This window comes from Mandrillus leucophaeus, unplaced genomic scaffold (genome assembly GCF_000951045.1).
Source record: "Mandrillus leucophaeus isolate KB7577 unplaced genomic scaffold, Mleu.le_1.0 Scaffold662, whole genome shotgun sequence".
In the NCBI taxonomy this organism is placed as follows: Eukaryota; Metazoa; Chordata; class Mammalia; order Primates; family Cercopithecidae; genus Mandrillus; species Mandrillus leucophaeus.
Window position 1 is genome coordinate 90,512 of NW_012107164.1, and position 14,235 is coordinate 104,746.

At 33.1% G+C, this 14,235-nt stretch overlaps 1 protein-coding gene across 1 annotated transcript in view; it reads right to left on the minus strand.

Annotated features, from left to right (window-relative positions):
- The window catches only part of PAM (peptidylglycine alpha-amidating monooxygenase), a 279,448-nt gene that overhangs the window by 64,048 nt on the left and 201,165 nt on the right, over positions 1–14,235 (minus strand). Inside the window, exons 13-14 of the mRNA XM_012001518.1 lie at positions 5,923–6,107; positions 4,733–4,804 (exon numbers count right to left, since the gene is read on the minus strand). Coding sequence (XP_011856908.1) covers positions 4,733–4,804; positions 5,923–6,107 — 257 coding nt within the window. The remainder of the gene's footprint in view (positions 1–4,732; positions 4,805–5,922; positions 6,108–14,235) is intronic.

The following is a 14,235-nucleotide window of genomic DNA, read 5'->3' on the forward strand; positions in this document are numbered from 1 at the left end:
GTGGCACATATACACCATGGAATACTATGCAGCCATAAAAAAGGATGAGTTTGTGTCCTTTGTAGGGACATGGATGCAGCTGGAAATCATCATTCTCAGCAAAGTATCACAAGAACAGAAAACCAAACACCGCATGTTCTCACTCATATGTGGGAATTGAACAATGAGAACGCTTGGACACAGGAAGGGGAACATCACACACCAGGGCCTATTGTGGGGAGGGGACAGTGGGGAGGGATAGCATTAGGAGATATACCTAATGTAAATGACGAGTTAGTGGGTAAAGCACACCAACATGGCACATGTATACATATGTAACAAACTTGCACGTTGTGCACATGTACCCTAGAACTTAAAGTATAATAATAAAAAAAAAAATTTAAATAAAAAAGGAAACAATAGTTGCTGGAGAGGATGTGGAGAAATAGGGACCCTTTTACACTTTTGGTGGGGAGTGTAAATTAGTTCATCCATTGTGGAAGACAGTGCGGCGATTCCTCAAGGATCTAGAACTAGAAATACAATTTGATCCAGCAATTCCATTACTGGGTATATATCCAAAGGATTATAAATCACGCTACTATAAAGACACATGCCCACGAATGTTTATTGCGGCACTGTTCACAATAGCAAAGACTTGGAACCAACTCAAATGTCCATCAATGATAGACTGGATTAAGAAAATGTGGCACATATACACCATGGGATATTATGCAGCCATAAAAAAGGATGAGTTCATGTCCTTTGTGGGGACAGGGATGCAATTGAAAACCATCATTCTCAGCAAACAATCACAAGGACAGAAATCCAAACACTGCATGTTTTCACTCATAGGTGGGAATTGAACGATGAGAACACTTGGACACAGGGCGGGGAACATCACACACCAGAGCCTGTCAGGGGGTGGGGGCTGGGGGAGAGGGATAGCATTAGGAGAAATACCTAATGTAAATGACAAGTTGATGGGTGCAGCAAACCAACATGGCACATGTATACCTATGCAACACACCCGCACGTTGTGCACATGTACCCTAGAACTTAAGGTATACCTATATGTATATAAAAAGTCAGCAGAGCACCAAAAAAAAATAAAAAATAAATAAAAATGAAATCAACGAGACTGTCAAAAAAATAAAATAATGTGTATTACATATATATATTTAGTATATAAATATATGCATAATACGTATATATTTAATATATAAATATATGCATAATATGTATATATTTAATATATAAATATATGCATAATATGTATTTCACATACCTATATGCACTCATATTTCTGGGGACTATGGATGATTTTTATTTGTATGCTTATACTTTACATAATTTCCTTATCTTTTATAATGAATCTTAAAAAATCAGTCAAAATAAACATTATTTTTAAAGAAATCCCTACAGACTCAATCAAAGCCTCATTAAAATGTTGTTTCCTATTGTTGCATGATCCAGGACAACATGATAAGTAACACTGTCATATAATGATGCTTTTGTGGTGTCACTGTAATTACATCTTTTGAGACAAAATCTGAGGTACACTTGCTTTACACCAGATTTTGTTCTACGGAGAGCAGATGTAGACAAAGATATTGTGAAAGGTTACTGTGTTTGTGGGTAAGCACAGACTGGATTTGCACAACTTAGATGTCAAGACTTCTAGTTAATTTCTAGTTAATTTCTAATCAAGATTAATATTCTGGCAAAACAATATCTATCAATTTTTGAGACATTAATTTCAAAGAAAACATTTATATTTCTCCTGGAGAAACACAGTACTAAATAAACCTGTGTTTTAAAGATCACTGGCTTTCTTTAAAGATCACTAACTTTCTTTGAATTTTTTTCCTCCACGTGAGAAATAACTCCCACTTCCTGTTTATTTGTGGCACAGCTACATTTCTTTCTTTTAGTCTATGGAATATGATTATTTCTATCTCTCCCCTCCTTCTTTTTTTTTCTATCTTAGTAAAGGCCATTTCTTCTTTCTAACATAACATTTATTACATATCTTGACATATCTTTCTGCCTGCTTTCCAATGTATTAAGATAGGAAGTAAATATATATATATATATATAATACCATATATAGTACAATTTAAATAGCATTTATTTTATATATATATATACACACACATACATATATACACTATATATATTATTAACCAGGTGGAACTATCTACATCACCTACAGAACTATCTGTACCCACTAAAGGGTATAGAGCTTGTCCTTGAGTACATATCCACTGATGGTTCAAGTCTTTTCTTCCTATTCCACACTGTTCTGTTTTCCATGGGGGTTTGACATCTTCTGTAGGATCAACATAGATGGTGTCTGTTAGCTTGTGGCTAGCACAACCACAATAATTTGGGCTTTTGCTTATTGGGGCTAAAAATATATTTAAAAAATTGTACAATCTGAAGAAATACTACACTAATTGTTGTGGCCGGAATACCAAATAAGGTGAAAAGTGAAGTTTGAGGGCTTACTTTAAAAATTAACATACATGGCATAATTTATTTGAAAAATTAAAGCACCCTTATTAACTACTTGGTCAAGTTGACTTTCCAAAGAATGCATACAAATAGATATTTGTGCAAACAAATATCTCTAAGGAGAATGAAATACTCTTTCAGCAATGAGATTTGCCCTTTGTAAGGAGATGGACTGATCTCATTAGTGCATCAAATGAACTATGTATACAAATGTGCATTTGGTGCATTTCTGTATTTCTCTTTTAGTTCTAGGCTGGTGGTCCCCACAGACCAGTAGGATCATACACAGACTATGCTAGCCATTGGTTAGGCTACTGTCTTTACCTTCATTAGAAATGACATTTTAATGGGCCCACTAATTTCAACATATGAATAACACAGCCTATTTTCTGCAATATGAAAATTGATAATATCAGAATAATGCTTTTTTTCCTTCTCAAGTTAAATACCTTTAGTTGCAGCATTTTTATTCACCAACAGAAGAAAATAGAAACTGCAAGAAAATAATTTCTTATGTGTCCATAGAATTATTCTCTGGGAGCAGTAAGAGTTTGGGTATATTTGTATATTTGAGTATATAGATAATGTTCACCTCTGAATATTTTTTATATATATATATATATATATATATATATATATGCTATAAAACACAAAAGGGTGAATGAATGTCAAGGTATGAAATTATTTTAAAGAATCTGGTTTGTAGACGTATATCTCCTAAATCCTACTATTTGGAAAGAACAGATGAAATATAACATTTAATGCCACTTCACTAACAAAACCTCTGGGTTTCTAACCTTTCAGAGGTGCCAGTGTTTCCCTTGATCAACTTGACTAACTTCAGAAGGAAACCATAGTCCAACTGCAGTTTCCATAGAAACATACCATTTTATAAGATGCATCTACTAAATGGTGGTATCTCATTCCATATTGTTTCATTTATGTTGTTATTTGTAAATGTATTCTAAGACAAATAAAATTATTTTAAAGACATACATTTCAAATAGCATGTGAAATGTCAAAATAATTCATTGAAAGTCTGAATAAACTTCAGTAGAAGTCACAGTAAACACTCTGGCTGAGGCTGCTATTACTGGCTTACTTACAAATATATAAACAGGATTGATAAATTTAGCTATTTTAAATTACTCAGCCATTTAGTGCTTTGAGCTAAGCTGTAGTTTTTTGAAGGCCACTTTGTTAGAATGAGATATTATGAAACATCCGCTGTATAATTTACAAACCTTAGCATCATAGTTTACCTTATGCTTCTTTCAGAGTGCATTTTCCCCTTTCTAAAGTCTCAATTGTTTAATTTTGTAAAAACTATTCATACAAGAGTGATATTTTTGAACTAGACCTAATGTAATACATTTTGAAGAATTCCAATAGCAGCTAGCAATGAGAAACAGGAAACTTCTATATGTTGCTAATAGAAAAATCCTTTCTATTTCTTGTATGCTTGTGTTGTCAGTAGAAGTGGGTTTGGATTAACATGAAACTAATGTTTAAAAACATGTATCCTAGGCCAAAAACAACTTGATAGGATAACAAACTCCAATGCCTAACCCAAAGCACTATCTTCCAAACAACTGACAAAAAGTAAGATTCAGGGAAGTAATTTTTTAGTACTAGCACATGCAGTATATGACATACAAGCATCAAACATTACCACTTTCAATAAACACAACAGGGAAAGAATGATGCTTTTTTAACTCTACAGATGGTAACTTAACACAAAACTATAGATGTATAAGACAATAATTCCTCCTACCTTGATGAAGGCAGAGAAGAATGACTTATACAGGCAAGATGTGGATTTAATTCTTAATTTTTTTCTTGAACCTCAAATCTACTTAATGAACATACCATACAAAATATACAATAATTTAAATGGTTATTAGATTTCAAAAGCAGCTCGCTGATGGTTTTTAATGATTATACTTGCACTTTTACTATATATAAAAATTATAATATTAAATGAAGTAAAACAAAGACAGAAAATGAAACAACACTAAACTATATGAATGAATTTTACTTTCAGAGCTAAAGTGCAATAATTGACCATTTTCTCATGAATTATGCATTGTATATAAAAAATTGTAGGCATTATGCAATACATAGGGTTTGAGGCAGATACAGAGAGGCATAAAATATCTCAGTAACTTTACAATTTGGTTGCCTACTTGGAAATTGATACTTTTATAGGCCTAGTTATAGAAATAAGCATACATACCCTGGTCTAACACTTCTTCTTCTTCTCGTTTTGGCTGCTGTAGTAAGGGAATCTTATCTTTATATTCTGTTTCTGTAAATGATCAAAGACGCCGAGCATAAATTTGCAGTATGTATCGTATGTATTACATACTTAAAATAGTTTATTGGAAATACTCCATAAACATAAAAATACTATTCAGGGTCTTGTGCTTATTAAAGTATTAAGAATTCATATGATAGAAATGCTCTAATTCATAAACTCCCCACCCTCCCGGCCCCCCAGCAAAACCTACAAATTACCAGACATCTGACTTAATAACTAGGTCAACTACCCTTTCAATAATATATAAATGATACAGAATTTTCAAAATGCATTGACAAAATGACTTATATTTGTTTTCTTAAATTAAATTTAGTACTGTTTTAAGAAGATTTAAGAACACTTTAAGGCATATTCTCTAAATATAGTAGAATCTTAATAAATGGCCAGAATGCTATGCTAACTTCTCTCATAAAATTTCCACTAGAAAGAAATAAGAAGCTGCTCTCGCATGTTAAGACTCAACTTGCAAAACTCAATCAAAGTCTCAGCATACTTCACGCAACAAAACAGGGAGTAGACTTTGCAATTTTCAGTTAAAGAGTGACAGTCGATATGACCATTTTGCAGATGAACAATATATATATATGTTAAAGAACAATTCTGAGAATTAGATAAAAAAAAGTCAAGACTAGCAATGCTTCACAAATCAATAATTGTTCTTTGCCTGAAGAAGCCCATTAAATGGATAATTTAAAGTATGGCTGGAGATGATAACTATTTTCCCCGGCAAACTGTAGTGATCTTTAGAACATGGTGCATAAATTCATAAATTGTGTAAGTCATTACTGGTTAAGGAAGGAGTTAGATGAGGAAATGAGAAAACATGAATTAAATGAGGAAAGGTCTACATTTATGGGATTGGTCCCAAAACAAATCTGTTTTATCCCTGGCTGAGATTTTCCTCTTTAACTGTTTTGATGGGGACATGTCAGGGAGGGGAGATAGGATATGAAAGAGAAAAATGAGAAAATAAGAAATAGTGTGTACATGTGACTGGTAGATAGAAGAAGGGAATAAAGATGGTTTTAAATATAGTCAAACAAGATACATACAAAAATATAAAATACAAAATTATATATTACTTTATATTAAACATCAATTATTACCTTTGTGATGTTCATGCATCATAACCATATCAGACTTCACGGGAATTGGAATGTTGGCCTCTGGTGGTATGGTTCTGAACGTATCTGGAGCTACATTCTGGGTACAGGTCATGAAAGAAACTGCATGCTTGGCTTCCATGTAATACATAATGTATAAGTTGCACATTTCATCACTAGATGTGCCACTGCAGGCAAAAAAATAGATATAACAAATCAACCATTCACATAAAACGCATGCTTAATGCAAGAAAAATGCAGCCATTAAATCTGCCAGCAACGGATTCAAAGGTAGAAATACTGTGGATTTATTTTATAGCTTTCATTAAAACCCATCACAGTTTTCAACATCAAAAGCACATTGTCAAAGGCGTATTTCCACTTAACAATGGAGTGTCAGTTTGCAGGCACACCATGAACACTACTAAATACCACTGATGAAAATGGCATTTTAGTAGATGAGGGATATGGTACTTTCTTTTCTCTCTTGAATCTTTTTATTCTTTAGCCCCCACCTATTTGCTAAAATTCTAGACTGAGAAAAGTTACTGTTCCCATGGAAAATCTTTATTATTTCCTTAACAATGGTAAAAATCAGTAACCTTCAATAGAATTATCATATATTATTTATTATAAGTCTTTAAAAATGGCTTTTCCCCTTAACACTGAAAGTCCTGGACCTTGTTTTTGGTTAACTGCCTCCTTCCTCATGGCCAGATAAATCTAGAATCATTGTCCACACTAAGACATTCAAAGTGTATCTCTGATGTCTTCTTGGCAGCTAGGCTTTTATAGCAGGGTTGAAAAGAATGCCTCAGGAATGACTCAAAATGAAATCAGCACTCATCTTTTTTAAGGGCTGAGATGTGACGGAAGAAATGCTGTACAGTTGAATGACTCAATGTTAAAAATAGATTTTAAAACAGTGGACATTTCCAAGAAAAAAGTTCCCAATGATAGAAAAAAAATCTAATAGTTTACAAAACATGTATTTTGCTTCCTCACCTCACATGGGTTATTATATATTTCATTCTCTTTAGTATTATTAGGAAGGAACTATTTAAGTACACCTTCACAAGACTTTTATATAGCAAAGTTGTTTGGGCAAAGGAACACTTCCATTTTAGTATTAGTATTGACAATTTTTAGCAAGACTACACTAATGAAAAAAGCTATGAGGTAGGTTACTTGCCGTACAGAAATATATCAGTGTTTATTTTTCCAGCAATGTCATGCAGCACTCACTTTCTCTCCATAGCAACAATATGACATCAGCAAGGGAAGGAAAAAAATAAAAATATTTTACAAAGGGATTTGATTTTTCTAAGCTTTGAAAATGTAGAGTCCTTGAGAGACCACAGGAATAAGCCTCTGCCATTGGAAGCTCTGTTTATGCTTTAGAAATCATTTTGCTTCTCACTCTCTGAATCTGATACCTGTCAGTGTAACTGCTTCTCCCGTGAAATATAAGCAAATAGTGAAGTGCAAACCCAAACAAACATCTGTTTACTGTACGTCTTCATAGTGTCAAAACACCATTCCTAAGAATTACATTTTAACAGCCTTGGAGTTGGTCAGTATGTGCTATAAAAGGAATGGCTGTTGCAAAAATAATAAACCGGAGCCTCCCGCCATATTATCCTTCTCTTTCCTGATTAAAAAAAAGGAGGTATGTGTAGATCAACTAAGCAAAAAGGAAAAAGGAATTTAAGATGTGGCTCTAGCTTTAAAAACCTTTAATCATCTTGCAGAGAGGAAAAGCAAAATAATCATTTAAGCATCTCAAATTAATGAAAGGAAAAACATTTTAAATTCATATAATAATTTATGAAACTTGCAACTCATCAATGGATGGGTCCTTCCGCATTTTCTCTTTTTGGGAATGTCAATACCCACGTTTTCACTGGAGAAGCTATACCCACCCACAACAGCATATGTAAGACAACCAGTATCCTCGTTTTTTTCCTTACTAAAAACCTACACAGAATGAAGTAACTATCCCTGCTGGTCTAAATATTGTTGGTCCCTTGGGCCAGTGTGTTCTCTGTTGCATAAATGGAAATTGTTTGTTCTGTGAGCTATTATATGTTTTTATAAAATAGTTAGGGAATTCTAGAATTTTTTTTACTCATCCTAATTTTCTTCTGGAGTAATATTTCCACAATTATTACCACAAAACTTTGGTCCCTGAAATGCTTACAGATGAGTTGAGAAAAAATTACCATATGACCGGCCGGGCACGGTGGCTCATGCCTGTAATCCCAGCACTTTGGGAGGCCGAGGTGGGTGTATCATGAGGTCAGGAGTTCAAGACAAGCCTGGCCAAGATGGTGAAACCTCATCTCTACTGAAAAAGCAAAAATTAGCTGGGTGCAGTGGCAGGCACCTGTAATCCCAGCTACTCAGAAGGTTGAGGCAGGAGAATTGCTTGAACCTGGGCGGCAGAGGTTGGAGTGAGCCGGGATTGTGCGCCACTGCGCTCCAGCCTGGGTGACAGACTGAGACTCCGTCTTAAAAAAAAAAAAAAAAAAAAAAAAAGCAAACAAAACAAAAAAACAAACAAACAAAAAACTTACCATATGACCAAATGAAAATGTTGGTCCATACAAGTTAAACAATGTTGCACTGCCTGATCCTTTAATACACAATGTGCTCATGACTGTATGGAGAGGTAGAGGGGTGGATACAGTAAGTTCTATTCCCTAAAGGAATCTGACCAGGCTCCTTTATGTTGCTGTGTGTTCCAGGGCATAATTTAAGAAAAGTTGTACTGTAAGATTTGCTCTTACATAGGTAGAAACAAAATGCTAGTATTGTTAAAGAATGACCAATCAAAAGGATTTCTTCAAAAGAGTAGTGTGCATGTAATAAAGCTATATAAAGCTATTCAAATGAATATACATATATATGCATACAGATGTGTAGCTAGAAATGTTTCATAACATGTCTTATCTGTATATAGACACGTAAATATCTATGTATGTTCTATCTGTATCCTTCCATCTGTCCATCCATTCAGATAAACATATAGTTTAAGCTTTCAGAAAAATCCATTAGAGATTTAAGAAGCAACTAATATCACAAAGTTTCAAAATAACTAATATAAAATATCTTGTTAATATATATTTCCTCAAAGATAATTTTGGTGCTTTTAAATGTGTCACATGTATATTTGGAAGGATTTGTTTTTAATATACATTTGAAAAGAAATTGTACTAAAAGTAAAAATTTCATTTCAAACAAGTGAAAGGTAATTATCTGAGAACAAGGAATTAAACTGTGCAATGTGGGCTCAGAGTAAGTCAGGACAATAAGTTACTCTTACTAAATTAAATTCGTTGTTATCACCAAAAAGCAGTAAGTAACAATTTAAAAACAAAAGAAAATTGTAGATAGTCATTATGGAGAAGAATATGAAATTAAAAGGTGGCATAAGTTTAGAATAATTTTATACTAATATTGGAGACAAAGGCAGCAATTACTATATTAGAAATAGTGTGTACCAAGGTACAAGGTTACATGTTTGAAAAACACATGTACTTAAGTATAGCAAATAAAGGAAAATGAGTAACTTTCTAAATAATGTAACTCTTTGTCCTCTACAACGTATGATTACACTTTATTATTTTAAATAGTATATTTGAGAAAATAAAAAATAAAAATATAAGCGAATGTTCCAAGTTATTTCCTCAAAAGTGAATTATCTTACCCTGTACTGAATTAACTTTTGAGAAAAATTATGCATATATGTGTAAAAGTATACATATATGTATGTGTGTACGCCTATGCACATATATATATATATACACAATACACTAATTCAATTACACATATATTATGTGTTAATTTGATACACATATAAATGTGTACACCTTTACACACATGATTTTCTGAGACTTATTAAGCAGCTCACCAATACAGTTCATTTGGGGCACCAATTCTATGACTCAAAATTGAATTTGATCAAATAATTTAGGAATCTTTGCTATCACAAGGAAAATTTCATTAAAAGAGCTGAACAAAAAGAGTCATACTTTATTCCTTTCCATCTATAATTAGATTTGTAGTCAAGGTAACTCTGAGCTCCTATGTGACAGAGAAACTATCATATGCTAAAAATGTTAGGAGTCAAATCATCCTTAGTATCAGCATCACAGTTTCCTTATTTTATTTTACAATCATTCACCTTTCATTCAAAAACAAAAAATCTCATTTTAAGACAAATTGCTTTCTGTATTCCTAAGGGAGTATTTTGACACATGTACCCTTAATTTCCACCGAGATCAACATATGCAATTCAACTCTGCTAATCTCAGTGATTTATTAACATGAGAAAGTAGGAAGGGAGATTATGTACACTGAATGGCCCTTTAAACATTCCCCAATGCCAGTGTGATTACTTAAAATGATGACTGCTGGCATTACTTATATTCCAAAATTACAGTAGTGCATTTATTTCATCTTCTTGCATAATAAAGTGCTTATGTGATAACTTCCTGTTTTATACTGACATACTTAATATAAATAGCTTTAGGTCTGACATAATGTGTGAACCTGAAAACTGAGGGATTGCATTGGGAGTTATACCTGATGTAAATGACGAGTTGAGGGGTGCTGACGAGTTGAGGGGTGCTGACGAGTTGATGGGTGCAGCACACCAACATGGCACAAGTATACATATGTAACAAACCTGCACGTTATGCACATGTACCCTAGAACTTAAAGTATAATAATAATAATAAAAAAAGAAAAAAAATAAAAAATAAAAAATAAGTATGTGTTGAATGAAGGAAGAATGAATAATCTTGCTTAATAAATGTTTACAACTTCATATGACATAGCATGTTTTCCCTAGTATATTATACTACTGAATAATGAGTCAGGTCAATTTTTTGTACTCAGTTGACCTGTGGGATTTCTGAACATATTTATCTATTTATATCCATATCTGTATATCCATCTGTCTAATCTGTTTACCTAGGTTCCATGAGAGCTTTTATAAAAATATATTACATTAGAAAGATATGTAAATACAGATTTAATAAAGTACCAAGTAATCTGAAATGTATGACTTAAAAAATTTCAAATATCATTGTATTCCATGTCTATACCACAAACACTCCAATAGCTCAAGAATTCCTTCACCTCTACCCCCTTTATATTCAACAAATGTTAGGCTTGAGAACAGGCAAAACTGGTATTACTAACTTTAGAAAGAAATATAAAAACTTTAGTCATTTTACAAAACTGTTAAACATTTCTTAAAAAGTTTTATGGTGCTTTTAAATGTATACATTAAGAAGTTATTTATCATGTAACTTTATTTTTGCATGTAATAATATTTAAAAATGCAGATTAAAGTGCTATATTGGTATCCATGAATATTCATATATTCATGAAATGACCCACTCCAAATGAAAAATATGACCAACAAAACTGACCAAATTGGTAAATATTATCTACCTAGTCCCAGTAATTAATATTACATTTTAGCATGTAAACTTTTAGCCTGATTAGCTGACTTAATGAGCTTAATTGGCTGACTTAATTAAATTCTATGTTTTTATTTAAACTTGACTAAACATTTGAAATGAATTTAGAGAAGTATCATCCTGAATATAAAATATGTAATGCAGTCAGGCACAAAATATTGCTTCTTCATAGATCAATTAGTAGTACTATGTTGTCAGTATATGTAATACTTTGGTGAAACTTTAGGATATATTATTCATATTTAGTATATAAAAATAAATATATGGATAAAACATTTTATCACTAAGTATATTTATTAATATATCTCATTAAATATATCTACTTTTAAAGTAGTTTTTATTATTAATATTACTTTTGATTGACAAATAATAGTAAGCATTTAATCATATCTTCTCACTTACAAGTGTGAGCTAAGTCATATGGAGGCAAAGGCATAAGAATGATATAATGGACTTTGGGGACTCAGGGGGAAAGAGTGGAAGGGGGTTAAGGATTTAAAAAACTACATATTGGGTACAGTTTACATTGCTTAGCTGACAGGTGCACCAAAATTGCAGAAATCCCTAAAGAACTTATCCATGTAACAAAAAACCACCTATTCTCCAAAAACTATTGAAATAAAAAATAATTTTGTAATGTAAAGTATGATGTGATTTTTTAATATATAGATACAGTGCGGTACTATTAAATCAAACTAATTAACAAATCCATCACTTTGCTTACCTATCTTTTTTTATTTATTTATTATTTTTTTATTTTGAGATGGAGACAGGGACACATCACTCCTGTTATTTGCTCTGTAGCCCAGGCTGAAGCACAATGGCACAATCTTAGCTCACTGCAACCTCTGCCTTCCAGGTTCAAGCGATTCTCCAGCCTCAGCCTCCTGAGTATCTGGGATTATGGGCATCCACCATCATGCCCGGCTAATTATTTTGTAGAGATGGGGTTTCACCATGTTGGCCAAGCTGCTCTTGAACTCCTGACCTAAGGCGATCCGCCCGCCTTGGCCTCCCAAAGTGCTGAGATTACAGGCATGAGCCATTGCCCTCGGCCCTATCATTTTTTAAATCATGAAACATTTGACATTTCCTCTTTTAGTTATTTTGAAATATATAGTGCCTTATATTGACTATAGTCATTCTTCTGTGCAGTAGGTCTCAAAATCTATTCCTCCTGTCTATCTGAAACTTTATGCCCTCTAACAATTCCTATTACCTCCTTACCCACCCTTCAGTAACCATCATTCTATTCTCTATTTCTATGAGTTCAACTTTTTTAGACTCCACATATAAGTGAGATCATGCGGTATTTGTATTAATATATCTGTGCCTGGCTTATTTCACTTAATACATCCTTCAGATTCATCCACCTTGTCACAAATGACAGGATTTCCCCCTTTGTAAAGGCTAAATAGTATTTCATCATGCATGTGTAAAACACATTTTCTTTATGCATTCATCCATTTATGGACACTCAGGTGGTTAAATCCATCTCCTATTTTTACATGGTGGTATTTTAAGAAGAATCCCTATTATGGGAAAATCAGACTCTACTTTTCAATGCTTTTCATAAGTTACCCATGATTGTTCTACCCAAGCAAAGTTTTCTCCAGTTCTACAATTTCTAGCTTAATACAGTTAAGATTGGTTTTAGTAGAAGAACCACTCAACTGAAAACTTTCCTAGTAGGCTACTGTCAACAGTTATTCTGTAAAACCTAGTTTCCATGTAACCACAGAACAGAAAGGTTTAAAACTTGAAGCTGAGAGTTCTCCCAGTACATGGAGGAGGCAACTACTGGCCCCAGCCTATCCTTAGATAAGTGTGATTTATACCTATGTGTGCTTCAGGCTCAGGGCTCAAATCTGTGTCCTGTGGGAATGTGTATTTGTATGTGTGGGTTGGAGGTAGGTGGGAAAAGAAAAGAGGCAGAGGAGATATATGGATTAACAGAGTATCATTTAATTTAACCAACATCATAAATTACTAGTTTATTTCACTGGTTACATTCTCAACTGTGATCCTGTAGTAGTCTATGGAGGTTGTGCTTATTATTTTACAAAACAGAGACACATTGCTGTTGTTATTTGTCTAAAAACAAAAAGTATACTAACTGCTATGAGATGATTATCCATTATTATGAAAACTTTTATTCATACTTAAATGTATTAAAATTTGTCTTGTTTGTCGTTCCACTGGTAAAAAAATTGCTTCTGTAGTAGAAATTAAATATTCAGAATATGGGCTCACCCAATAAGTTAATTTCCTATAATTTCTTTCCATTTCATTTTTATTACAAAATAGTGTTTCCTTTAGTCCACATGAGATTTATGAAAGGATAAATTAGTGTAGTCATTTTAGGGTATTATTTTAAAGCAAAATGCACATTTTAAAAAAGACAAGAATTATTCTAGACTCATGGAACTGAAAGAGGTCTCCAGAGATCACTTTGGCCTCCCATCCCAGTACTATAACAAGTCATTAATTTCTATGGCTGATATTACCTCACAGACAGAACTCAGAAGGGTAGAATTTGGCCAAAGTAACAAACCTCCCCCAACAAAACGTAAAGAGACCTCTAGGCAAAAAATTCTGTTTTTTCCACACTTAAAACTTGTAACCAATGCAAGTGATGTGTTGAAAGGGAATTTTTACTGCTCTGTTTACTTACTACAAAGGTTACTACCATAATCTGGAGCATTTAAGTAAACTACCTATGGCTCTGCACTGACATAAAATGAACAACTGATGGATACCCTCCGAATCATGTTACCTTATGTATTTAAAGATTGTTAAGAAGGGACTTCTTATGCTCTTTCTT